General features: G+C 45.2%; 1 protein-coding gene across 7 annotated transcripts in view; it reads right to left on the reverse strand.

The window, feature by feature from the left end:
• PPP4R1 (protein phosphatase 4 regulatory subunit 1) overlaps window positions 1-25,843 on the reverse strand; it is a 79,136-nt gene that overhangs the window by 27,389 nt on the left and 25,904 nt on the right. For all 7 annotated transcript variants that reach the window (XM_068147613.1, XM_068147611.1, XM_068147614.1 and 4 more), the window contains 7 exons: window positions 13,499-13,641; window positions 11,218-11,364; window positions 8,040-8,147; window positions 7,242-7,307; window positions 5,817-5,975; window positions 3,770-3,900; window positions 1,762-2,276 (listed from right to left, as the gene is read on the reverse strand). In XM_068147613.1, coding sequence (XP_068003714.1) covers window positions 1,762-2,276; window positions 3,770-3,900; window positions 5,817-5,975; window positions 7,242-7,307; window positions 8,040-8,147; window positions 11,218-11,364; window positions 13,499-13,641 — 1,269 coding nt within the window. The remainder of the gene's footprint in view (window positions 1-1,761; window positions 2,277-3,769; window positions 3,901-5,816; window positions 5,976-7,241; window positions 7,308-8,039; window positions 8,148-11,217; window positions 11,365-13,498; window positions 13,642-25,843) is intronic.

Genomic DNA, 25,843 nt, shown 5'->3' on the forward strand with positions numbered 1-25,843 from the left:
GACACCCATTCAAGAGAGCTACAATATCCCCTGTTCTGTAACAAGACAGAAGACAGAAACAACCCCCTAACAGAGGACAATTCTGGATATACAAACTCATAGCTACAGAAATCTTCATGAGAAGTGTTTCAGATGCCTTCTCTAACTGGGCAGAACAAGGTTTTGTAAAACAAACAAAGAACAGTGCAGATTTTCACAGTGGGCTTCAGAGATGAGTTATGTAAAAGCTGAAATCAGTAGCAAGGCTGAATTTTTTCTCTATCCTCCTGCCTTAGAGAAGTGGTGCCCACAGCACTCTCAGAGCAAACCTTTACCTGCAGACTTCACAATAAACAAAAGCAGATCTGACAAGGGTATTGGCATAGCATATCAACCTACTAGCAACCATAAGATTCATTTAGTATCAGTGTATTCTAAAATGTTTTGCCCACTCCCAACTTGCCCCTCTCTTTCTTTCCTACTTTTCCTCATGAACAGCAAGCTTTCCCCTGGGGTTTCCTCAGCTCCAGAATAACCTGGCTTCCTCCTCAGTGGTAGCTCTGGACTGTCTGACTGTGACAAGCTTTATGTGCCTTGGAATTCACTTAGCATAACACCAAGAGAGACTTATCTCCAGTAGGAACATGCTAAATGCCCAAGTCAATTTCAGCCCAGAAGGCTGTCTCCAAGGTGCTGTTCCACCAGCTGGTCATACTTATGAAACCCATTTCAAGCCTAAAAAGAGCTTTGAAAGTGCGCATTCACTTCAAGAATTCAGTTTGGATCAGTTCTCACGCTGACCCAACAAACTCAGCACACTGCACTTGACAACATGAGGCTGCAATAAAAATGACTGATTGATTAACAATCAGAAGAATGCATCAAATGGAAACCATTTATCACACTTTGATATTTCAAACAAGAATAGATCTTAATCTGTCTCTTTTTTTTTTCCCTTTTTTTTCCATGTATGTTCATTACAAAATCAATGCACAGTGGGGTTCGAAAGGACCTCTGGAGATTATTCAGCCCAACCCCCCTGCTGAAGCAGGGTCACCCACAGCAGATTCACAGCCCAGGATCACAGTGTCCAGATGGGTTTGGAATCTCTCCAGACAAGGACACTCCACAACCTCTCCAGGCAGCCTGTGCCAGGACTCTGTCACCCTCACAGCAAAGTTTCTCCTCATGTTCAGATGGAACCTCCTGGGTTCACGTTTGTGCTTGTTACCCTTTGTCCTGTCAATAGGCACCACTGAAAAGAGTCTGGCCCCATCCTCTTGCCCCCCACCCTTTAGCTACTGATCAGCATTGAGAAGATTCCCTCTCAGTCTTCTCCAGGCTAAACAGCCCCAGGACTTTCAGCCTTTCTGCCTCACTGGGATGCTTCAGTCCCCTCAGCATCTTTGTAGCCTCCACTGGACTCTTTCCAGTAGTTCCCTGTCTCTCTTGAACTGGGAATTCCAGATCAACAGCTTGTATCATTGAATTATCTATTTGATTATTAAACAAACCAATAATGATTGTGAACCTGGCAGTCAGAAGTTTATACTAGCTACGTATATCCAATTCATGGAAGGCATCATACCACCTTTAAACAAATACAAGCTCTCTTTCAGTTCAGCCTCAGTTTTCATCCTTACATCAAAATCAATACAATTTCTTTGAGGATCAGAAGAAAGCAGGACTTCTGACTTTTCAAAACTACTGAAAGGTTAAAGCCCAAATGGCTAAAGCAACATATCTCCAAGCACTAAAGTCACTTCAGAATCTTTACTGTACCTTTAACATCTGGATCATCTACATGGGGTTCCAAATTTTCTATCATTTCTTCCAATTCTTTCCTTGTTGCCATAGGAATGTTCGAAGATGCTGGCATAGTGAGCTCCTGAACTTCTCTGTCAAGTATTATCTCTGAAGCTTGCTGAAGCTCCAAGTCAATGTCTATTTCAGGGAGTGGAGTCCTCCAGAAGTGGAAAGAGTTGTACAATTCCTGCTCTGAAAGAGAGGCTTCCTTTGAATTCAGCCCAGCCTCCCGCAGACCGGCCGTGCAGCAACGAGAACTCCACTCATTCTCGTCAGCCATTTCCCCGCAAGATCCTGAAGACAAAGTGCAATGGAAGGATGACTCAGTTGGGAAATCACATTCCCTCTGGGAGTTATTTGACACTGTATTTTGATCTTCCATGGCATTTTCAAGTTTTGTTGCAAAATCACGCTCGACGTGCGAAGACAGATCCTCTGTCCTGTTGTGCTCATCCTCTGTTGTAACATCTTCCGCAGTTCTGACTTGTTCGCTGGCCAGTGCCAAAGAAAACAAACAGTTAAACACCAAAATATCCCTGCTGCAAACGGCTGCACACCTGCTGCCAGCTTGTTATTCAACAGGCTAGATTCACTTGCAGCATTGGGAAAAAAACCCAAAAAATTAAAGGACACAATCACAGAACTAAAAGACACAATCACAGAACGGTTGATGTTCAAGACCCCTCTGGAAGTCACCTGGGCCAAACCAAGACACTCCCTGTTCAAGCAGGGTCACCCAAAACTATTTCCCAGGGCTGTATCCAGGCAGCTTTTCAATGTTTTGGAGGATGGAGACTCCACAAGATCCTTAGGCAACCTGTGCCAGTGCTCAGTCACCCTAACAGTTTGGAAGTGTTTCCTGCTGTGTTGCAGTTTGTACCCTCTGCCCCTGTCACTGGGCACCACTGGAAAAAGCCTGGCTCTGTCTTCTTTTTACCCTTCCTTCCGGTATTTATAAGCTTCAGTGAGATCCTCCTGAGCTTTCTCTTCTCAAGGCAGAGCAGTCCCAGCTCTCTCAGTCCTAACTCATAGGAGACGTGCTCCAGTCATCATGTTTTCCTGGCCCTTCAACTATGTCCACATCTCTCTCATAATGGGGAACCCACAACTGGACCCATCACTTTGGCTGTGGCCTTACCAGAGCTGAGCAAAGAGGAAGGATTATCTCCCTCAACCTACTGGCAACCCTCCTCCCAAAGCAACACAGGATACTGCTGGCCTTTGCTGCAAGGGCACGTTGCTACCTCATAGTCAGCTTGGCATCCACCATGACCATTAGGGCCTTTTCTGCAAGGCCACTCTCTATCCAGACAGATCCCAGCCAGTACTAGTGCCTGAAGTTGTTCCCTTCTATGTGCAGGACTCTGCATTTCTCCTTGTTGAACTTCAAGAGGTTTCTATGAGGCCATTCCTCCAGTCTACTGATGTCCTTCTGGACAGGGGCACAAGTCTGTGGCACATCAGCCACTGCTCCCAGATTCCTATCAGCAGGCTTGCTAAAGGTAGACCTTGCTCCACTATCCAGATCATTAATAAGATTAACTGGACCAAACACTGACCCCCAAGATACATAGCCAATTATTAGTGTCCAGCTATGTGCTGCCTATCAGTGCCCTCTAGGCCTAGCCATTCAGCCAGCTGTCAATCCACCTCACTGTCTGCTCCTTCAGCTCACACTTCATCAGCTTCTCTATGAGGATTTTTAGGGGAGACCATGTCAAAAGTCTAACTGAAGACTGGGTAGGCTATACCCACTGCTCTCCATTGTCTGTCAGGTCAGTCATTTCCTCACAGAAGATATATCCTAAGGTATGCCATGTATTTTTACTAAGTAATTGGAACTTCTGAAGGTCTATTAAGTAGATGAGAAGCTCCAGATCTTCAATTTACCAAGATACTCAATTTAGACAGGAAAGTTATTTTCTTAACTTGCAGTTCACACAGAAGCAAACAAACAGAAGTTTAGATTTAGCCAATTCTTTACCTGTTCTCCTGTGCAGAACCACAATCTTCTGGGTTTTTACCATCTTCTTCTTTAAAGTACTGGCCACTGCTGGATGGATTAGCAAAAGTTGATATGAAAGGCCCCAGAGATTGAAAAGCAGCTTGGCGGACCTGGTGGAAAAGGTTCAAGATGAGAAAATACTACTTAGAGCTATAAATCCTGCTGGCATGTAAAACATAAATGCCTACTACTACGAGTTGGAAAGGCCATAAGCAGGAAAGCAAGAGCAAAGGCTCTTGCCTGGCAAGAGTCAGCCAGTCATATGCAGAAAGTGGTAAGTGAAAATTGAGGCAATTAAAAACAGGGTAAAACCAGGTGAATCGAGGTAACTAAGTTGACAGGCCTGTTCCCCACAGCCAAAAGGATCATAACTATTGAGGCAGGACAAGCAGGTAAATGTGAAAGCTCAATTGAGAACTCTGACAACTTGGAAGTTAAAAACCAGGTATGGTGAACAGATATCCCACTACCATAAGTTTGATTGATAAGATGCATTTCTTTCCTTTTCCTATTTGGCTCTATTCTTTATTTGCTCCTATTTATCCTCCCCTTCAACAATAATCTACCTCTGTTTTGCTTATTTGATTAATTCTGCTGTGCTGTAACTCACACAACTTTCCAGGATCTAGAGCATGAGCTCCTGTGCAAAGATCTACTTTTGGCTCTCAGAAGTAATCTGCTCTATAGTAAACTCATCAAGGTTTGAAGAGGAGATGCTCAAGACAAATTAAATAAAAATAAGAATCTCAAGCCCTCACAACAACAAAACCAACACACACACAAAAAGATGCAAGAAAGAACCAACACCCCCTACACACCCAATCAAAACACAAGAAACCCAAAACCAGCAACAAACACCACCAGCCCTCTCTACTGCCCCTTCTGCCCTCTGATAAAGGAGGTGGTGGTAGGGAATTGGGAGAAATACAATTAAATCACATCTTATTTTCCAGTTTTGTTCATGATTTTCAGCAATGTTCAGTCCCAGGCAGTTTTGTAGCTATCCCACTGACACAGTCTTTTCTCACATGGTGCAGCGAAAAGGTGAGGGACCTTCTACAACCACTGACAAACTAAGCAGTCTAAGAATTTTGCTTGAAAGTCATAGATTCATAGAATGGTTTTGGTTGCAAGAGACCTCAAAGATAATCTAGTTCAAACCACCTTCCACTAGACCAGGCTGCCCAAGGCCTCATCCAGCCTGGTGTTCAATACCTCCACAGAGGAAGCATTCACAACCTCCATGGGCAACCTGTTCCAGGGTCTCATCACACTCACTATGAAGAATTTTTTCCTAATATCCACTATAAATCTGCTGCCCTCAAGCTTCAATCCACTCCCTCTTGTTCTATCACCACAAGCTCTTCTAAAAAGCTCCTTCCCAGTGTGGTGGTTTAAGCCCTCCACCCTGTTTTCCAGAATAGGTGTTAACCCACCACACCTAGCTTTCTTGTAGGCCCCCTTCAGGTACTGAAATGTCTCCCTGGAGCCTTCTTTTCTCCAGGCTGAACAAGCCAAACTCTCTCAGCCTGTCCCCACAGGGGAGGTGCTGCAGCCCTATGATCATCTTTGTGACCCTCCTTTGGACGCAATCCAGCAGCTCCATATTCCTCTTATGCTGGGGGCACCAGAACTGGCAGTAGTATTCCAGGTGGGGTCTCAAGAGCAGAGTAGAGATGCATGAAACAAGATGCCAGGAAAAAAAAAGAAATTGAAAAATAAATATTTTTCACCATTTGAACTATCAGACATTGGAATAAACTCCCAAGGGAGGTGGTGGAGTCCCCTACATTAGACCAGTTTCGAGGCCCATCTGACAGGGTGCTGGGCTATCTCATTTAAACTACATTCTTACCCTGAAAGGTTGGACCAGATGATCCTTGAGGTCCTCTCCAACCTGGTATTCTGTGAATCTATATGAGATTATCCACACCTAAGGCTGTGGAACATCTATGGACAGTATTGCAGTAACCTCTTTTCACTATGACAACTATTCAAGATACAACACCACCCCCCCAGTGCTTACCCATCGTGAAGGATCACTAATCAAATTAATAAAAAGGGGTGAGAGCTTTGTCCTCCGAACTTCCTGCGACGTTGCACAAGAGACAACCATGAAGCATTCGGCGCAGGCTTTCCGGACTCCCCACACGTTATCGGAGCAGAGCTGGAAAAACCTCGGCAGCTGTTGGGAACAGAGTGCTTTGAATAAGCAGTACTTGTTGCAAAGTAAAGGTTTGCTTTTGTTGTTGTTTTTTTTCCCCTCCTTCATATTCACTTCCTTCATCTGCTTCTCTGCCCTCAGATGAAGCTGAATGCTTGCAAGGCAAAGGACAAACATTCAGTAGCGCCACCCTTCTGATCAGCTGCTCACACAGATGCAGGTAAGGAAAATCATCTATCTGAAGAATGGCAAGAAAAGACTAACTTTGTAATCCGATTTATAGAAGAAAACACCCAAAAACCCAAGTCCAAAAATATCCTTACGCCCAGAAAACCTGTAAGACAAAACATCATCTCTTCACCGTTCTTAAAACCTCATCTCTACCCCAGTCTTTTAACATACCTAACACTGAGAGCAACAAAACTGAGGACCACTGGTGCATTAACTTGTTACCTCTCAGAAACCACTGCAGATTTATTTCAGATTCTCAGTGAGACACAGGGGGGAGTGGGGGGGGAGAAAAGGTTGTCTCCAGTAAGAAAGAAAACCTTTCTTTACCGCCTCAATTTCTTCTTGTTACATTTACCAATCTCTTTCCCCACCCACCCTAACAAAGCAGGACCATGAAGGACCACAAAGTCTCCCTAGAGCTTTCTCTTCTCTGGGCTGAACAACCCAAACTCTCTCATCCTGTCCTCACAGCAGAAGGCTTCCAGCCCTAGGATCATCTTTGTGGCCTTTTCTGACCCTGCTCCAACAGGTCCACGTCTCTCATGTGCCGAGGACTCCAGAGCTGGACCCAGCACTGCAGGTGAGGTCTTAACCAGGGCACATTAGCCTCCTTCCTGCCTTATTTAGTTTGGAAGTTGCAATGGAAGTTGCAAATACTCTCCACACCTCCACAGTTCTTTCTCCAGTTTTGTTTAAACTCTTTTCCCAGCTCTAGAACCAAGTACTCCTGAGTTCTAGACTATGTGGCTTGGCAATTAGGAGTTCTGTATTCAAAGGAACTGCTCTGAGCGACTCTGCTTTAGCAGAGGAATCAGACTCGATGATCCTCCGAGGTCCCTTCCAAACCCCACTGTTCTGCAACTCTGTGTCTTCAAGATTTTGTAAGCATGAGTCATAACCTCATGTCAGCAAAACTGGAGAGCTACAGATTTTTTAGTCTCTCCTTACTCAGGAATTGTTCTGTAGCTCTGGAATCATTCCAGCTGCCCTTTTGTACCTTTCCAGCTCCAACACTGACTTCCATTAAAAAGAAAAATCCTTTAAGGAATGGCTTACCAGCATTTCTTCAGTGGCTTGCTGCCCAACCACACTGCAAATATCTCCAAAATTGGCTGCACATACCTTGCAGACAAAATATAAAAAAAACCCCACTATGATCAGAGTTTTAATAGAGCAAATAAAAGCAAAGGAAAAAAACCACCATACAATCAGGTTTTGATGTAAACTCAGTATCAGCTACTTTCCCACCCCATCAGCTCCCACGGTTTAAAACCATTTTAAACTGCTTTTCTTTGTTTCAAGCTTAACCAGGTGTTTTTAATGATGAAAGAACCACTTTAGGGCTTAAATGAAAGGGAGGGAGGACAAAATGTGTTCAACATGCTGTCATATGAGAGACTAAAAGCAGTTATCAAGGAAAAGAAGCTCTGCAGTGGCAGGGTGAACCCAAAACACCGCCTTAGCACCTAAATACCATGATGAAGTAGTGGTTTATTTCATCTTAATGAACATCATTAATTAATTCCATTCATCTCAGAGATCTCCTTCAGAGAGATATGAGCTCAGGTGCCTGATGCTTTTATCAGTTACAGGTGTTCACATTTTTGTGGCTATCTGCATGATCATGAGGAGAAGCAGATTCTTTGTTTCTGATAATAAATGCCAGGACTATGGGAAAAAAAAACCTCAGTGTCAGATATAAATGTGGAATATAAATGTCTGTGGAAAGAGGAGCTTCAAAGGAGGCCCATGGCTTTCACTTAGACATGTCACATATGAGATCTAGCAGGGAGAAGTCGCTCAGTTCCAGGCTGGTGACATCATCACCCTGGGCAGACGGTGACCATTCCATACCTTACGAACGTGGAACATCCTGCAGTCGCAACACATCTCACAAAACCTGGGAAGAACAAGTCTTTCCGTGATGTCCTTTCCCACCATGGAGGCCATTTTGCACATGATCTAGGGGCAAGACAGACACCAATCAGGTATGCTTGCACAACATGCAAGCCCCTGTCAGTGAAGCAGAGGCTTTTTACATTTACTTTTCATACTGATACACAGGATTCTATTCACAGATTCATAGAATGGTTTGGGTCAGAAGGGACCTCAAACATCATCCACTTCCAACCCCACTGCCATGGGCAGGGACACCTTCCACTGGACCAGGTTGCTCAAGGCCACGTCCAGCCTGGCCTTGAATGCCTCTGGGGAGGGGCCATTCATGACCTCATTGGCCAACCTGTTCCCTGACGTGAAACTACTAAAAAAACCATTTCATACCAAAGAACGTGACAGCTTTCCCCTCTTCCTGCTCTTTCATCCTGATTTGTACCAGAACTTTTAAAACCAGAGGGAAATTGAAAAGAATTTCAACTTTCCTAAGCAGAGCTATTTAAATTCATTTTCCAATAACAAATTTCATAGTTTCATAGTTTCATAGTTTCATTCAGGGTTGGAAGGGACCACAAGGATCAGCTAGTTCCAACCCCCCTGCCATGGGCAGGGACACCCCACACTAGATCAGGCTGGACAGAGCCTCAGCCAGCCTGCTCTTAAACACCGCCAGGGACGGGGCCTCGACCACCTCCCTGGACAACCCATTCCAGGGTTTCACCACTCTCATGGTGAAGAACCTCCTCCTCACATCCAGCCTGAATCTCCCCACCTCCAGCTTCATTCCATTCCCCCTAGTCCTATCACTACCTGAGACCCTGAGAAGTCCTTCCCCAGCCTTCCTGTAGGCCCCCTTCAGATACTGGAAGGCCACAATTAGGTCTCCTCGGAGCCTTCTCTTCTGCAGACTGAACAGCCCCAACTCCTTCAGTCTGTCCTCATAGGAGAGGTGCTCCAGCCCTCTGATCATCCTCGTGGCCCTTCTCTGGACACGTTCCAGCACCTCCACATCCCTCTTGTAATAGGGGCTCCAGAACTGGACACAGTACTCCAGGTGGGGTCTCACCAGGGCTGACTAAAGGGGGAGGATCACCTCCCTCGACCTGCTAGCCACACTTCTCCTGATGCAGCCCAGGATCTGATTGGCTTTGCGGGCTGCAAGTGCACACTGAGAGCTCATGTTGAGCTTTTTGTCCTCCAGCACCCCCAAGTCTCTCTCCTCAGGGCTACCCTCCAGCCAGTCACTGCCCAGCCTGTATTTGTGCCTGGGATTGCCTCGACCCAGATGCAGGACCCTGCACTTGCTCTTATTGAACTTCATGAGGTTGGCCTGTGCCCACCTCTCCAGCCTGTCAAGGTCCCTCTGGATGGCCTCCCTTCCCTCCAGCGTGTCTGCTGCACCACACAGCTTGGTGGCATCAGCAAACTTGCTGAGGGTGCAATCAATGCCACTGTCCATGTCCCCCACAAAGATGTTGAATAAGACAGGTCCCAGGACTGATCCCTGAGGGACTCCACTTGTCACTGGCCTCCACTGGGACATGAAGCCATTGACAGCCACTCATTCTTATTCTTATGCTTCTAATCTCAAAGGGATTGATGAGCTGCAGAAACCTTTACAGACTTCCAGTATCTTCAAAACAATGATGATGGGTAAAGCAATCCTGCTTTAAATTTTATTCCCTTGTGTATTTATTGGCTTTTTCAGGAAAAATCCTAGAATGTAGAATTCTAGAATTGTTTTGGTTGGAAAAGACTTTTAGGATCATTGAGTCCAACTACTTGATGCCAAATGCAATAGTGACCAGCCTGCTTATTGTTTACAAGTCACATTATGAAAGTAAAATATTAATGAGGCCTCTCTCAAGCCAAAATAAAACAAATAAATGAAAACAAAACACTCAGGTAGCATCTATATAAAATGCAAGAACAAAAAGATCAAGGGAAGTATAAGAGTACAAAATCTGCTGCCACTTCTCCTTTATAACTCATTTCCTTACTACGTTAATTCAACACATCATAACTTTTAATTATTAAAGATGTGTCTAATGCAAACCACCAACCACCCATGAATTATTCAACTCAGATGCTTATTATTTGTCCAATAAAACAAAACAAAGATCAAATCAATAAAAAGAAACCAGACACAGCAATGCAATTCGTGCACTAAATATTTTCCACTGATGGAAAATTCCACAAATGCAACTTAAACTTCTCTAGACCAAATGAATCTGGAAAAAAAACTGAAAAGCCAACATCTTGGATGCTTAGGAGTTCATAAAATTAATCCTCTGAGCTGTCTTGTGCAGCTGTGTTTTTCTTTACAGTTTGTATGAGCTAATGAATTTAAATCTTACCTTGACTTGAGAGCAACACACGTGGGAAAAGTTAGAGATCGGTTATAGGCAGCAATACTTTTTTCCCTCTTGAATACCACATGGATCATAGGCTCATAGAATGTTAGGGGTTGGAAAGGACCTCTAGAGATCATCTAGTCCAAGCCCCCTGCCAAACAGGATCACCTAGTGCAAGCCACACGTGAGTACATCCAGGTGGGTTTTGAAAGTCTCCAGAGAAGGAGACTCCACAATCTCTCTGGGCAGCCTGTTCCAGTGCTCTGTCACGTTCACAGTAACTAACTGCCTCCTCTTGTTGAGGTGGAACCTCCTGTGTTCCACCTTGTACCTGTTTTTCCTTGTCCTATCACTAGGCACCTTAGAAAAGAGACTGGCACCTTCCTCTTGACAGCCACCCTCAGATACTGACATTGATAAGATCCCCTCTCAGCCTTCTCTTCTACAGACTAAACAGCCCCAGCACTCTCAGTGTTTCTTCACAGGAGAGATGTTCAAGTCTCTTCACCCCCATAGCTCTCCATTGGACTCTCTCCAGTAGATCCCGGATTCTCTTGAACTGGGGAGCCCAAAACTGGACACAGTATTCCAAGTGTGGTCTCACCAGGGCAAAGTAGAGTGGAAGGACATCCCTAGACCTGCCGGACACATTGGCTCTCCTGGCCACCAGGGCATATTGCTGTCCCATGGATAACTTCCCGTTCACTACACGTGACCACTGCTGCAATATCAAACATTCAAGCAATCTTTATATTCTGTCACTTGGAAATGTTGATACTTACAGCCACAGCCTCTGTCTTCACATCATCGTTGCTGTCTGGAGCTGTCAGCTCGATCAGAACAGGGCACACTTTGGTCTCCACATCATATCTCTCGATGAGCTCTTGTTCCAACAGAACTAACAATGCTGCTTGGCTTGTTTTTCTTACCTACCATAAAAAGGCAAAAACTGAACCAAGGAATTTGTAGAGAGTAATCTGCTTAAATATCCTTTGTTTTAGAAGATGGCACACTTATTGCTCTCAGCAAGAAGACAAGTGCTTCAACAGTTCTTTGGCAAACTTGATGCTTGAAACAAACTGTCTTTGAGCCCAAGAACACCTGCATATTGTAAACTAAGCAAATGCTGTCATAGAAGTCTCCACCAACTTCCCAAAACATGGGGCAGCAGTATCAAAAAGAGCAGTTGTGGCAAAGAAAAAGAAAAGCACCACAACTAACCATGAGCAAACTTCTAAGAAATAGGAATTTTTAAAACCAAATTCTTCTTCTGAGATTAACAAGTTGGCTGACAATGAACAGCTTGGTTTATTTTTGAGACGTGATTTTGCTTACCCCCACCTCAAAACAGACTGCACAAAAATAAGGTAACCATTAGTAACTGTATGCATACAGAGGTAATCCCTGCCTCTCAAAAAAAGTCATTTCATCAGAAGAGGAAAAAAGTAAGATACTTCATGTTGAAGTGCAGCAATGCTGGGAACAACTCAGAGTTCTTTGCTTTGGAGCACACTAGACAAAACTATGTAGTATCACAGAGTTTAAGATGATGAATCTTCGAATCTGCTAGCAAGAGGACAAATACATGCAGATGATCATGGGTAATGGCTTTCAATTGGAAGCATCTTGATTGAGATTAGACATTAGGTCACACTCCAGGAGGGTGGTGAGCATTGGAACAGGTTGCTCAGAGAAGTTGTGGAGGCTCCAAGCCTGGAAATGTTGGAAGCCAGGTTGGATGGGGCCTTGAGCAACCTGATCTCACAGGAGGTGTCCCGGCCCATGGCAGGGTGGCTGGAACTGGATGATCTTTAAGATCCTTTCCAACCCAAACCATTCTGTTATGCTACGAGTTAGTAAAACAACAACTAAGAAAATAGGTCTGGGTACTTATTTGAATTATGGAGAATCTGGAAAGGGCAAGGGAAAAAGTGGCAAATGGAAGCCTAATATCATAGACTCTTTCAGGTTGGAAAAGACCCCTGGGATCACCAAGTCCAACCATTGACCCTACTCTGCAAAGTTCACCCCTAAACCATATGCCCAACCACCACAACGAAACAACCTTTAAACACATCCAGGGTTGGTGACTCAACCACCTCCCTGGGCAGCCTGTTCCAAATGTCTGACCACTCTTTCTGTGAAAAAACAAATTTAAATCTAACATCCAGCCTAAACCTATCCTGCTGCAGTTTGAGGCTATTCCCTCTTGTTCTATTGCTAAGTACCTGTGAGAACAGCACCAACCTCTCTACAATATCCACAGCCCTTGTCTCATTCAATAAGCCTTTCCCTCATACAATAAGATAAGGGAAAAATAAGACTTAAAAAAATGGATCACCTTCCTTGGCAACCTGTTCAAGTGTTCCACTGTCCTCATGGTAAAGAACTTGCTCATAACATTCAACCTACATCTACTCCTCTCTAGTTTGAAGCCATTGTCCCTCATCCTATCACCACAGGCCTTTGTAAACAGTCTCTCTCCAGCCTTCTTGTAAGCTCCCTTCAGGAACTGGAAAGATGATATTAGGTCTCCCCTTCTCTTCTTGATGCTGAACAACCCCTGCTCCCTCTGGCTGTCCTTGTAAGCAGAGGTGCTCCAACCCCCTGATCATTTTCATGGCCCTCCTCCGGACCCATTCCATCAGGTCCATGTTCTTCCTGTATTGAGGGCTCCAGAACTGGATGCAGTAATCCAGGTGAGGTCTCACCACAGCAGAGTAAATTGGTAGAATTATAAAATGGAATTAGACCAAAGACTCAGCTTTTCATGACTGCTTTTTGCCAGAGTTTAAATTCTGTAAACTTTACAAAACAAGTGATTTTATTCCTAAGCATAAAACAAAACAAATGGCCCCACATGAGAATAGATTAACTCAGATGAAGAAAGATGTTGGAAATTGTCTTTCATTGAAGTTCAGAGTGTCGTGTACTTCATGCCCATTCAAACCCCCTTTCTTCCCCTGAAGCATTACATACTTGTATGATGCTCAACTGTACCAATTCAGCATCACACCAGGAACGTTCAACCATGCGGTAAGCTATTTGTAACCAGACACTTACCTGGTTGTTCTGGTCTGCGAGGTACCGTACCACAATGGGCAGTAAGTATTTGGAAAAAGCATAAGGGATTGAAGGTCTGTTTTCTTGACAGAACATAGCAATATGAGGCACCTGTTCCATCAGCTCTGCCCGCACTGTTGGCTCTGTCCGGGTGTAAAACAAAACCAAAGAAAGAACAATCAATGTTCAGAAGCATACTGGCAGAATGAGCTTTTTATGGTCCTGTGCATACAAACTGCAGTTGCAGCTGATACACCTAAGGGATGGAATAGCATCCAGAAAGACCTGGATAAGGTTAAGAAGTGGACCTGCGTGAATCTCTTGAGCTTCAACAAGGCCAAGTGCAAGGTGCTGCACCCGGACTGAGACAGTCCACAGTATCAACACAGGCTGGTGGGCAAAGGGCTGGAGAGCAGCCCTGCAGAAAAGGACTTGGGGGTGCTGATGGGTGAAAAGATGGATGTGACCTGTCAATGTGTACTCACAGCCCAGAAGCCAACTGTGTCCTGGGCTGCATCCCCAGCAGTGTGGGCAGCAGGTAGAGGGAGAGGATTCTGCCCCTCTGCTCTGGTGAGACATCACCTGCAGCGCTGGTCCAGCTTTGGAGTCCTCAGCACAGGAGAGACATGGACCAACATGTTAGAGAGGGTCCAGAAGAAGCCACAAACATGATCCAAGAGGTGGATCCTCTCTATTGTGAGAGCAGGCTGAGTGGGTTGAGGTTGATTAACCTGGAGAAGAGATGACTCCAGGGAAACCTCCTTGCAGTCTTTTAGTACATAAAGGGGGACTATGAGAAAGATGGGGACAGTCCTCTTAGCAGGGTCTGTTGTGACAGGATGAAGGATGATGGCTTTAAATCAAAAGAAGGGAGATTAATACTAGAGAAAAGGAATGATTTTTTTTATGTTGAGACTGGTAAGACACTGGTCCAGATTGCCCAGAGAGGTGGGAGATGCCTCATCCTTGGAATCATTCCAGGTCAGGTTGGATGGGGCTCTGAGCAACCTGATGTAACTGGAAATGTCCCTGCTGTCATGAAGTTACCGGCCACAGTCTAAGTTTCTAATTTCAGCCTAACTTTTTCCTAGGAGTCAGCAGCACCTCCTGCTATTAAAGCTGTGCTGCAGTTTCTATCATTGTAACTCCACTTTGGCTTCCTTATACAGATTTCCCAAAGTAGAACACAAGATAGGATAAGCTGCAATTCCTCCTTAGTACGAGGTTTTCTCAAAGTTTATCAGTTGTTTTCAAGGCAAAATAGGCAAAACCATCTATTTTCCTCCTATAGTGAACTGGGTGCATGAAGCAGAGTGTGGCCAGCAGGTCAAGTGAGGTTCTCTTGCCCCTCTACTCTGAGTGAGGCCACATCTGGAGCATTGTGTCCAGTTTTGGGCTAACCAGTTCAGTGGAGACAAGGAACTACTGGAGAGAGTCCAGCAGAAGTCACAAAGATACTGAGGGAACTGGAGCATCTCTTTGAGTAGGAAAGGCTGAGAGACCTGGGGCTGTTTAGCCTGGAGAAGAGAATCACAGAATCACTAAGGCTGGAAAAGACCTTTAAGATCAGAGTCCAACTGTAACCCAGCTACCATAACCACTAAACTATATATTGAAGCACCACATTTACAGCTTCTTCAACACTTCCAGGGCTGAAGACTCCATCACTTCCCTGGGCAGCCTGTTCCAACACCACAACACACTCTCAGTACAGAATTCTTTCCCAATATTCAATCTAAGCCTCCCCTGGCACAACTTAAATCCATTTCCTCTCATCCTATCACGTTACTCGGGAGAAGAGACCAACACCAACCTCACACCAACCTCCTTTCATATAGTTGTAAAGAGCAATAAGATTAAGAAGACCAGGAGGGGATCTTCTCTATGCTTATCAATAGCTAAAGAACAAGAGGATGGGGTCAGAATCCTTTCAGTGAGGAAGGGGAAAGAACAAGAGGCAATTGGCACAAACTAGGACACAGTAAGCTCCACTGAAACACGAGGAAAGGCTTATTATGTGAAGGTGCTGGAAGCCTAGAGCAGGCTGCCCCAGAGGGGCTGAGGAGTCTCCTTCTCTGGAGAGATTCCAAACCCACCAGGACATGATTCCTAGGCAACCTGCTGTGGGTGATACTTCTTTAGTAGTGGCATTAGACTAGATTATTTCTGGATGTCCCTTCCAAGCCCCACCCTGCTGGGATTGTGTGAAATCTGACAAGGTCTGGCAGCTTCAATTCTGGAAGATGGGCTTAAAGCATGTTAGACAAAGGAGTCCTTTTACATCTTGTCTCAACATGTTTTTTCCATCTGTGTGAAAACCAGGCCAAAGGTGGCTGAGCTAATAAGCCTTAAAAACACCCTCCATTTGTGCCTGCCTAGTAGCCAACAGAGAGCAGAGCAACTACAAACTGAAGAGTCCTTCCTTGCTGAGCATGTTTTGAGATGAAGAAAGCCACCGTCATGAGTCATCATCACTGCAGACAGGCTTTGCACAGTCCCTTTCCCAAGAAGAACTCTTTGGAAAAGGCTGTAAATGAGCAACAGCAGAATGAGGAATCATCAGGCTGGGCAAGGAGGGATGGAGGGCTGGGAGGTGAGTAAAGACAGCTAAAAGGAAAGGAAACTGGAACTTGCTGGACAAGAAACTGGAATCAGGGCCTAATGCCAGCGCTGAAGGGACTTGTTCCCACCTTTCCCCAGTAAGGATGCTATTTCAAGACATGCCTAGGACATGGCCTAAGGGTACAAGAGGCTTCTGTCACAACCCTTATCTCTAGGATCTCAGTCTTGATTCTCAGGACTCCTGTTTCATTTCTTGCAGCAGGGAGATGATGACTTGTGGGCAGGGGGAAGAAGAGTGAGGAAGATGAATTTGGCTGAGGCTGCACCTTTGGCAGCAGAGCTTAAACTGTTTCTGAATTTGCTTTAGGCAGTTCCCACCCTCCCAAACCCAAAACCTGTGGCCTCCATGATGCCAGTGGAACTGTTCATGCAGCCAGACAACAAACCATATCAAAGAACTGATCTGGCTGACACAGCTTTTGCCCCACCACAGCAAGATGATTAAACAGCAAGAACTGGCACTTAGCTTGGTTTCCCCCTGCAATCACACATTTCCCTCAAGTAGCATAACTATCTGATGATGGAAGCAAGCAAGTAATGGTGAGAAAGAGCACTCTGGGACTGCTGACTATGATATTACCATCAAAACAGAGTGAAAGAAGCAAAATGTCAAGCAACTCAATTGGTTCCTTCACCTAACATGAAGCTGTGCAAAATGTTCAAGCCAGACTCTTCACCAACTAATTGCACACTGCTCATCTGATTGCACTCCAAACTGTGCTTTCCTGATGAAGAAATACCACCACTACAATCAAAGCCAACAAGAGCTCTGTATTAAGCATATCAAGAGCTACATATAGAGCTTCAGACACTAGGTACTCAAGATGGGTGCTCTTTTGACTTTGACACTTCTACACTTTGCCCACCCACTGGTAAAGTAATGGTAAAGCTTTCTTTCTCCAAGTCATACAATCAGAAAATGGATTGGGTTGGGAGGGAACTTTGAAGGTCATCTAGTCTAATCCCCCTGCCATCAGAAGGGACATCTTCAACTAGATCAGGTTGCTCAGAGCCTCATCCCACATAAACTGGAATGGTTCCAGGAATGCAACTTCTAACACCACTCTGGGCAACCTTGGCCACGATTTCACCACACTCAGTGTAAATAATTTCTGCCTTCTCTCTAGTCTGTATCTCCCCTCTTTTAATTTAAAACCATCACCCCTTATCCTGTCACACAGGCCCTACTAAGAGGACTGTCCCTGGCTTTCTCACAGCTCCCCTTCATGTACTGAAAGGCCACAAGAAGGTCACCCCACAGCCTTCTGTTCTCTAGGCTGAACAACCCCAACTCTTTCAGCCTGTCCTCACAGCACAGGGGTTCTAGCCCAAACATTATTGCTATGGCCTCCTAAGGACCCTCTTCAACAGGTCCATGTCTCTCCCTTGCTGAGGACTCCAGAGCTCGACCCAGCACTGCAGGTGGGATCCCAGCAGAGCAGAGGGCCAGAATCCTCTCCCTGCACTTGCGCCCATGATGCTGGGGATGCAGCCTAGGACATGGCTGGATTCTAAGCTGTGAGCACATACTGGTGGCTCACATCCAGCTTTTCACCCACCAACAATCCAGCAGATTTTCTGTGGAACTGAATTTTTACATTTCTTTATGAAGCACTCCAGTACAAGAGCAAGGAGTACCAAAAACCTAAGATACTTCTTTCTTCAGAACAGGGTTCATCTATTATGTAGCACTTGAAAGAGCAGCTACATCACCTGACAAGCCTCAAGAGCTGCTCACGTAAAGTGAGCCCTCTTCTTCCTGAGCTTCTGAGTAAGCTCTGGCTCTGTGACGAACACAGATGAGGTGATGCAATTAAAAACTTGAAAAATTCATGCTCAGGAATGAATTAGAACTGTAAAGTCACCTTAGTTCTTATATTGCCTAACTTTCAAGTACATGGCTCTGCAATCCTAGGAAGATCAGTTCCAACCAACAAACAAAATGAGCACTGTGCAGGTAGCTGGGGGTGTAATGCAACACCCTAATTCACCATCAAAAAGGCATTTGTGCTCTTCTGGGCAATTACTGCTGCTGTGCAAAGACCTGAACCTTAAGCTTACCAATTTAGGTAAGAGCTTAGTTCCTCCAAATGCTGAACCATATGTTCCAGCATGTACTGAACAGAGCCTCATCTTGCAGCCTGATGGGCTTACAGTAGAGCTTTTTTTTTTTCTTTTGGTTTCATTATGCTTCCTAAAAAGCCAAGCAACAATGCCCAAAATTTCCCTTTAGGAGACAGCACTTTCTTCTTCCCTTGATTCATTCCTCAGTTTGGTCTGTAGCTTAGAGTAAAGGAGCTCCAAACACAGATTTGAGCAGGAAGTGACATGACAGTGAAAAAAAGAACAGCATCACAGAATATTAGGTGTTGGAACGGACCTCAAAAGATCATCCGGTCCAACCCCCTTGCCAGAGCAGGATCACCTAGAGCAGGTCACACAGGAAGGCATACAGGCAGGTTTTAAGATCTCCACAACCACCCTGGGCAGCCTGCTCCAGTGTTCCATCACCCTTACAGTGTCTGCCATTTCAGTGTAAACTCTTGTGCTGTTTCTAACCAACTGTGTGGTTTGGTCATCACCACACTTAAGAGAGGACGGAAGAATCAGTTAAAATCATTACGCGCTGCTTCTTGAGGCATAAGCTCATCCAGCTGGGGAATACATCTGTATTATGTATTTCTTTGCACTGTACGAGACAGGACCAAGTTTTCACACAGCATAAACAGAATCTGGGTGGGGGATTTTGCTTCACATCAAAACTTTCAAGTTTCTATTTTAGGCAAACTGTGTGCAGTGAGGTTCTCTGTTACATTTGCTTGGAACAGTATTTTTCCGTTTGGCAGAGGAAGTGTTTTTAAGTGCTGCTCTTTCCAAACTATCTCCTGGAGGCACAAGTCTCTGCCTTAAAGGAGCAGGCTGCTACGAAAAAATAAAACAAAACCCAAACCCAAATCCAAGCAACATGGCAAAAGAAAAAAAAATAAACACTAAGATTAAAAAATTAGCTCTCAGAAGCAAACTCCTCTTTCTTTTCCTCATTCATTGACATTTTCTTTCATTCTGTCTGGCCTTGCGTGTTCTCCAGATGGAGAATTTTACCGAACTGAGTTTTCCTAACCCAGCAAAACCAAGAGAATGAAGCAAGAAAGTGAAAGTAGACTTCTGGTTCTCCTGCTTGTCAGGTATCTTTGGAAACAATTTTACAGAATAAAATAGAACCATGGAATCATTAAGATAGAAGAGACCTTTAGGATGACCACGTCCAACTGCTAACCCAGCACAGCCTAGTCCTCCACTAACAATGTCTCTCACATCTGTTAAATCCCTCCAGGAATGGTGAATTCAGCACCTCCCTGGGCAGCCTGTTGCAGGGCTTGACAGCCCATCTGAGGAAGAAATTGTTCCTAATATCCAACCTAAGCTGTCCCTGGTGCAACTTCAGGCCTTTTCCTCTTGTTACTTGGGAAAAGAGACCAACCTGCACCTGCTACAACCAGGTAGTTGTGGAGAGGGAGGTGGTCTTCTCTTCAGCCTCCTTTTCTCCAGTCTAAACCCATGTTCCCTCAGCTGCTCCTCATGACACTTATGCTCCAGACTCTTCACCAGCTTTGTCGCCCTTCTGTGGATACGCTCCAGCACCTCAATGTCCTTCCTGTACTGCAGGGCCCAAAACTGAACCCAGTATTCAAGGTGTCACCTCAGGAGCACAGGGTACAGCTCTACCTCTCTCAATTTCCAGACTGCATGAAGTAATATATTCCACCCAGTACCTCCAGAACCTGGGCAGACAGACCTGCACTCACCAACCTTCAGGTTTAGCTATTTCACAAGACACCATTTGAATCAACCTCCCAAATTAACTCCAAAAGCAGATAAATAATTAACTGTTCTTTCCTCACCCATGACAACACATTTCAATTCCCCCTAAAATTTGACACCATCTTTCGTGTAAGCCCAGTGCCAAGACACTCAACTGGCTCCCTTAGCATATACTCTAAGCTTTCCTGTATCCATGTGTAAGGTTCACTTCATCCCTGCTGAGGCTTCACTTCACTTCACATTCCTCATAACTGATGTGGAATCAGAGCACCATGGTTAACTGCATACCAGGAATTAAATGAGAATTATTGCAGAGCTGTCCAGTATAACACCAACCAACTGCTCCAGAACAGCTACTTGTAAATAAAGTAATTATTTCAGAGCCAGCTCACAACTACATTTATTTCACAGTAATTTATTCTGCATAGAATCATAGAAGCAAAGCACCACTGGACCAGATCACAGAATAACAGAATTGTCAAGGTTGGAAGGGTCATCTAGTTTCAACCTCCCTGCCATCAGCAGGGACACTTTCCACCGGATCAGGTTGCCCAGAGCCACATCCAGCCTGGGTGTAAAAACCTCCAGGGATGGGGCTTCCACCACCTCCCTGGGCAACCTCTTACAGTGTCTCACCACCCTTATGGTGAAGAACTTCTTCCTAACATCTAATCTGAATCTCCCCTCCTCTAGCTTGGATCAATCTCCCCTAGTCCTATCATTACCTGACACCCTAAAAGGTCCCTCACCGGCCTTCTTGTAGCCCCTTTCAGGTACTGGAAGGCCACAGTAAGGTTTCCTTGGAGCTTTCTCTTCTCCAGGCTGAACAAACCCAACTCTCTCAGCCTGTCCTCACAGGAGAGGTGCTCCAGCCCTCTGATCATCCTCATGGCCCTTCTCTGGACACGTTCCAGGATGATGTGATTTAAGGGTCACTTCTAATCCAAACTTTTCTACCATTCAATCCATTCCTTTTTTAAACTAAACTTAGGTGAAAGGCAAATGAAAATATTCATTTATATATGCTACAGAGAAAACACCTTCATGCCTTTCCCTTTGTAGAGATCTTCATTTCAGCCTGAAGAGAAGGGTCCACAACATACTAAGAGGCCAATGTGCCAACAGCATGATGACAGCACTGTAGGACTGAACATTATTGCATGATCAAAGACAAATTCTGTAGTTTGTCAACTCAAGCTTCATCTAACCCTTCTTTCCCAAATAGAACTTTCTCTTCCCCTCTGTCTAACCTTCTAGTGTCATGCATATCTTTCCTTTCCACTTCTCTGCTTCATCTGTCCCTCCAACTTCTCTTTTTTGAGGACAAAAGAAAATCTAGACCAGTGGAAACACACTGTAACCAAAGCCTGTTCCTCTTAACTCAGGAGTCCATCAGAAAGACTGATGTGTGCTGCTTCAGTTGTCAAGCTCTTTTCTCTTACTAACCAGAGTGAGGAGTTAAATTCAGACTACTGAGAGAGGGTAAAGTCACCATTAGTCATCCATCAGATGCATGGTGAGACAAAAAGATCACATTAAGCAAAGGGAAAAATTCTTAGTGTGGCAGGAAGTGGGAGAAAAGGCCTGGAAAATCCTGAAACATGAAGATGCAGGAGGGAAGGAGGCAAAGGTGGGATGATCCTGACAGCTGGGAAAGGCAAATATTAGGATTCTCATTAATATTGCTCAGATATGAAGATTTTATTCCATGAAATGCTGCCAGATGTGCTATTCAACAGGTATTGCTGGCATCTCTCAGCGTACCAAAGGCACTCATTAAAATAGCCTTACTAACAGGTTCAGCACAACATTAGGTAATTAAGGTTGAGATGCCATCCACATTACACCTAATCATACAGCTTCAAAACTTAATGACCAATTAGTTTAAACAACTGGGTTAAGAATCAGTTTGCTTGCAGACTGAGTTCACAACTGATTTTAGGCAGGAAAAAAATAAAATTGTTTTCCATTCAGAAGGAAAAAAATAATAAAATATCTTTTTGGTTACATCCAAGCAAATAAGCATCAAGTCCTCCAGGAAGCCACTTTCTTTAGTATCACAGTATCATTCAGGGTTGGAAGGGACCACAAGGATCAGCTAGTTCCAACCCCCCTGCCATGGGCAGGGACACCCCACACTAGATCAGCCTGGACAGAGCCTCAGCCAGCCTGGGCTTAAACACCCCCAGGGACAGGGCCTCGACCACCTCCCTGGACAACCCATTCCAGGGCTTCACCACTCTCATGGGGAAGAACCTCCTCCTCACATCCAGCCTGAATCTCCCCACCTCCAGCTTCATTCCATTCCCCCTAGTCCTATCACTACCTGAGATCCTGAGAAGTCCTTCCCCAGCCTTCCTGTAGGCCCCTTCAGATACTGGAAGGCCACAATTAGGTCACCTTGGAGCCTTCTCTTCTCCAGACTGAACAGCCCCAACTCCTTCAGTCTGTCCTCATAGGAGAGGTGCTCCAGCCCTCTGATCATCCTTGTGGCCCTTCTCTGGACACGTTCCAGCACCTCCACATCCCTCTTGTAATAGGGGCTCCAGAACTGGACACAGTACTCCAGGTGGGGTCTCACCAGAGCTGAGTAGAGGGGGAGGATCACCTCCTTCGACTTGCTGGCCACACTTCTCCTGATGCAGCCCAGGATCTGATTGGCTTTCTGGGCTGCAAGTGCACACTGAGAGCTCATGTTGAGCTTCTTGTCCTCCAGCACCCCCAAGTCTCTCTCCTCAGGGCTGCTTTCCAGCCAGTCACTGCCCAGCCTGGATTTGTGCCTGGGATTGTCTCGACCCAGATGCAGGACCCTGCACTTGCTCTTATTGAACTTCATGAGGTTGGCTTGTGCCCACCTCTCCAGCCTGTCAAGGTCCCTCTGGATGGCCTCCCTTCCCTCCAGCGTGTCTGCTGCACCACACAGCTTGGTGGCACCAGCAAACTTGCTGAGGGTGCACTCAATGCCACTGTCCATGTCACCCACAAAGATGTTGAACAAGACAGGTCCCAGGACTGATCCCTGAGGGACTCCGCTTGTCCCTGGCCTCCACTGGGACATGGAGCCATTGACAGCCACTCTTTGGGTGTGGCCATCAAGCCAGTTCCTTATCCATCTAGTGGTCCACCCATCAAACCCATGTGTCACCAGTTTGGAGACCAGGATGTGGTGCGGGACAGTGTCGAAGGCTTTGCTCAGGTCCAGGTAAATGACATCAGTTGCTCGCCCCTCATCTATTAATTTTGTCACCTGCTCATAGAAGGCAACCAGGTTGGTCAGGCAGGATTTGCCCTTGGCAAAGCTACACTGACTGTTCCCAATCACCTCTTCACTATTCTTCTGAGCAAAACCTTTGCCCCCATTATTTCTTTATTACATCAACATTTACTTTGGCATACACCAAAACACCACATACACTTAAAACAGAAAAATAGAGGCTCCCCCTCTAAAACAACCCTTCAGAAAAAGAAGATTTAAAGCTTCTGGTGGCCCTTGCAAGCACACTGAGCAAAAGGCATACAAGGCAATAATTCTGGCTGAGGTTAACTTTGAAAACAGTCAGTCGTGGAATCACAGAATTGTTTTGGCTGGAAAAGACTTTTAAGATTGTTGGGCACCTTGTGGGCACAATGATGAAATCTTGCATCATATAAACCACTCACAAGCTGGTACCAGCACAAACCCAGTTTGAATGATACTGATTTAGTGAAATGAAAAAGACAGACATAAGGCCCTTGTTCAAGGTCTAGTCTACATCTGAGAATGAAGAAGGCCCTGTTAATTGCACCAAATTATCTCACACTCATGATTTTTCTGTGTCTTCCACCCTACAATCATGTATTTAGACTCCTATCTTTTCCTAGTTTTATTTCACATGACGCTTATGTCTCTAAGCTTAACTAACATCCTCTCAAGGAATCTTAGGAAGTGCGGGTTAGGTGAATGGACAGTGAGGTAGGCTGAAAACTAGCTGAAGGACAGAGCACAAGATGTGATCAGCTGTGCAGAGTCTAGTTGGAGGCTTGCAGCTAGTGGTGCTCCCCAGGGGTTGGGTGCAGTCTTGTCAAACATTTTCATCAACAACATGGATAAAGGGCCAAAGTGGACCCTCAGCCAGTTTACCAATGAAACAGAACTGGGAGAAGTGGCTAACACCCCATCAGGCTGTGCTGCCATTCAGTGAGACCTGGACAGGCTGGAGAGTTGGGCAAAGGAGAACCTCATGAAGTTCAACAAGGGCAAGTGTAAGGTCCTGCACCTGGAGAGGAACAACCTCCTGCACTAGTACAGGCAAGGGGTGGACCTGCTGGAAAGTAGCTCTAAGGAGAAGGATTTGGGAGCCAGCAATGTACTTTTGTGGCCAAGAAGGCAAATGGTCTCCTGGGGTGCATTAGGAAAAGGTACTGCCAGTAGTTCAAGGGAGGCTCTCCTCCCACTCTGCCCTAGTCAGGCCACATGGGAGTACTGGAGAGTGTGCAGTGGAGGCTATGATGATGATAAGGGAACTGGAGCCTCTCTCTTATAAGGAAAGGCTGAGAGACCTAGGGGCTGTTTAGACTGTGAGGGGATTGTCTCAATGCTAATGAACATCTTAAGGGCAAGGGTCTAGAGGATGGGGCCAGACTCCTTTCAGTGGTGCCCATGGACAGGACAAGCAACAAGCAAAAGCTGGATGACAGGGAAGTTCCATCTCAACATAAGGAGAAAATTCTCTGTTATGAGAGTACTGGGACCCTGGAGCAAGCTTCCCAGAGAGGCTGTGGAGTCTCCTTCTCTGGAGAGATTCCAAAATTGCCTAGAGATTGTGATGCTGGGCAACCTGCTGTGAGTGACCCTACTTTAGCAGGGGGTTGGAACAGATGATCTCCAGATGTCCCTTCCAGCCCCCATCATTGTGTGATTTAAACATGACGCCTTGACTCCAGGTTGTCTCTAATCAGCTATCAGGCTCTAACCAAACAAGTCAAAACACACTGACACTTTTATAATTCAGCTATTTTTTGAGTTATGAGCTATTTTCATAGAATGAAACCTAGACTGTGGATGGTAATTTCATGTTCATACAACAGTCTGGGTTGGAAGGGACCTCCAAAGGTCATCTAGTCCAACCCCCTCTGCAGTAAACAGGGGCATCCTCAACTAGATCAGGTGACCCAGAGCCCTGTCAAACCTCACCTTGAACATTTCCAGGGATGGGGCCCCAACTGTCTTGTTTTACAAAACAAGTTAGAAAAACATATCCTAAATGGAAAAAAAAAACAAGGGAGAGAAAACTGAAAGCCAAGTTTAGTAATTAAATACCTCAACACCAAACCATGAAAAAACCCTACCATGCTGCAGTCTGAGTAAGAGTTCAAGCACATCAATTAAGAAGGTGCAAACTGTATCTAGTTCCCTAATGAACCTTCACACACACAAGGAAATTGTAACCTCCTGTCTCACAGAGATGGGCCAAGTCCAACACTGCAACTGCTCCAGGCACAAAACTCACGCTGAAGGTTGGAGAAACTTAATTTGTGGAGCAGCTGCAGAATCCAGTGCTACTAGTTTGGTAGATCTGAGATGACTTCTCCAATGCAGGAAAAGCCTGAAATGCTGCTTTTACTGATGCTGAGAAAATATCAAGCCTGACTGAAAAATAAATGCTCTCCACCCTTGTGAAAGGAAACCAACTGATTGGCGTTCAAGCCTTGTCTTCCATTAAATGGCTACCAAAACAAACCTCAATTTCACATACTTAGCTAGCCACCAAGGACAAGCTTAGGCTCTGAAGTCAAGCATGAGGCCATTTTAGCACTACACAAGTTTTAGGAGGAACAGCTGAAGGAACTGGGTTTGTTTAGACTGGAGAAAAGGAGGCTGAGGGGGGACCTTCTGGCTGTCTACAACTACCTGAAATGAGG

The sequence above is a fragment of the Melanerpes formicivorus genome, unplaced genomic scaffold, assembly GCF_026170545.1.
Source record: "Melanerpes formicivorus ecotype bairdi unplaced genomic scaffold, bMelFor1.0.p_v2 SCAF_15, whole genome shotgun sequence".
In the NCBI taxonomy this organism is placed as follows: Eukaryota; Metazoa; Chordata; class Aves; order Piciformes; family Picidae; genus Melanerpes; species Melanerpes formicivorus.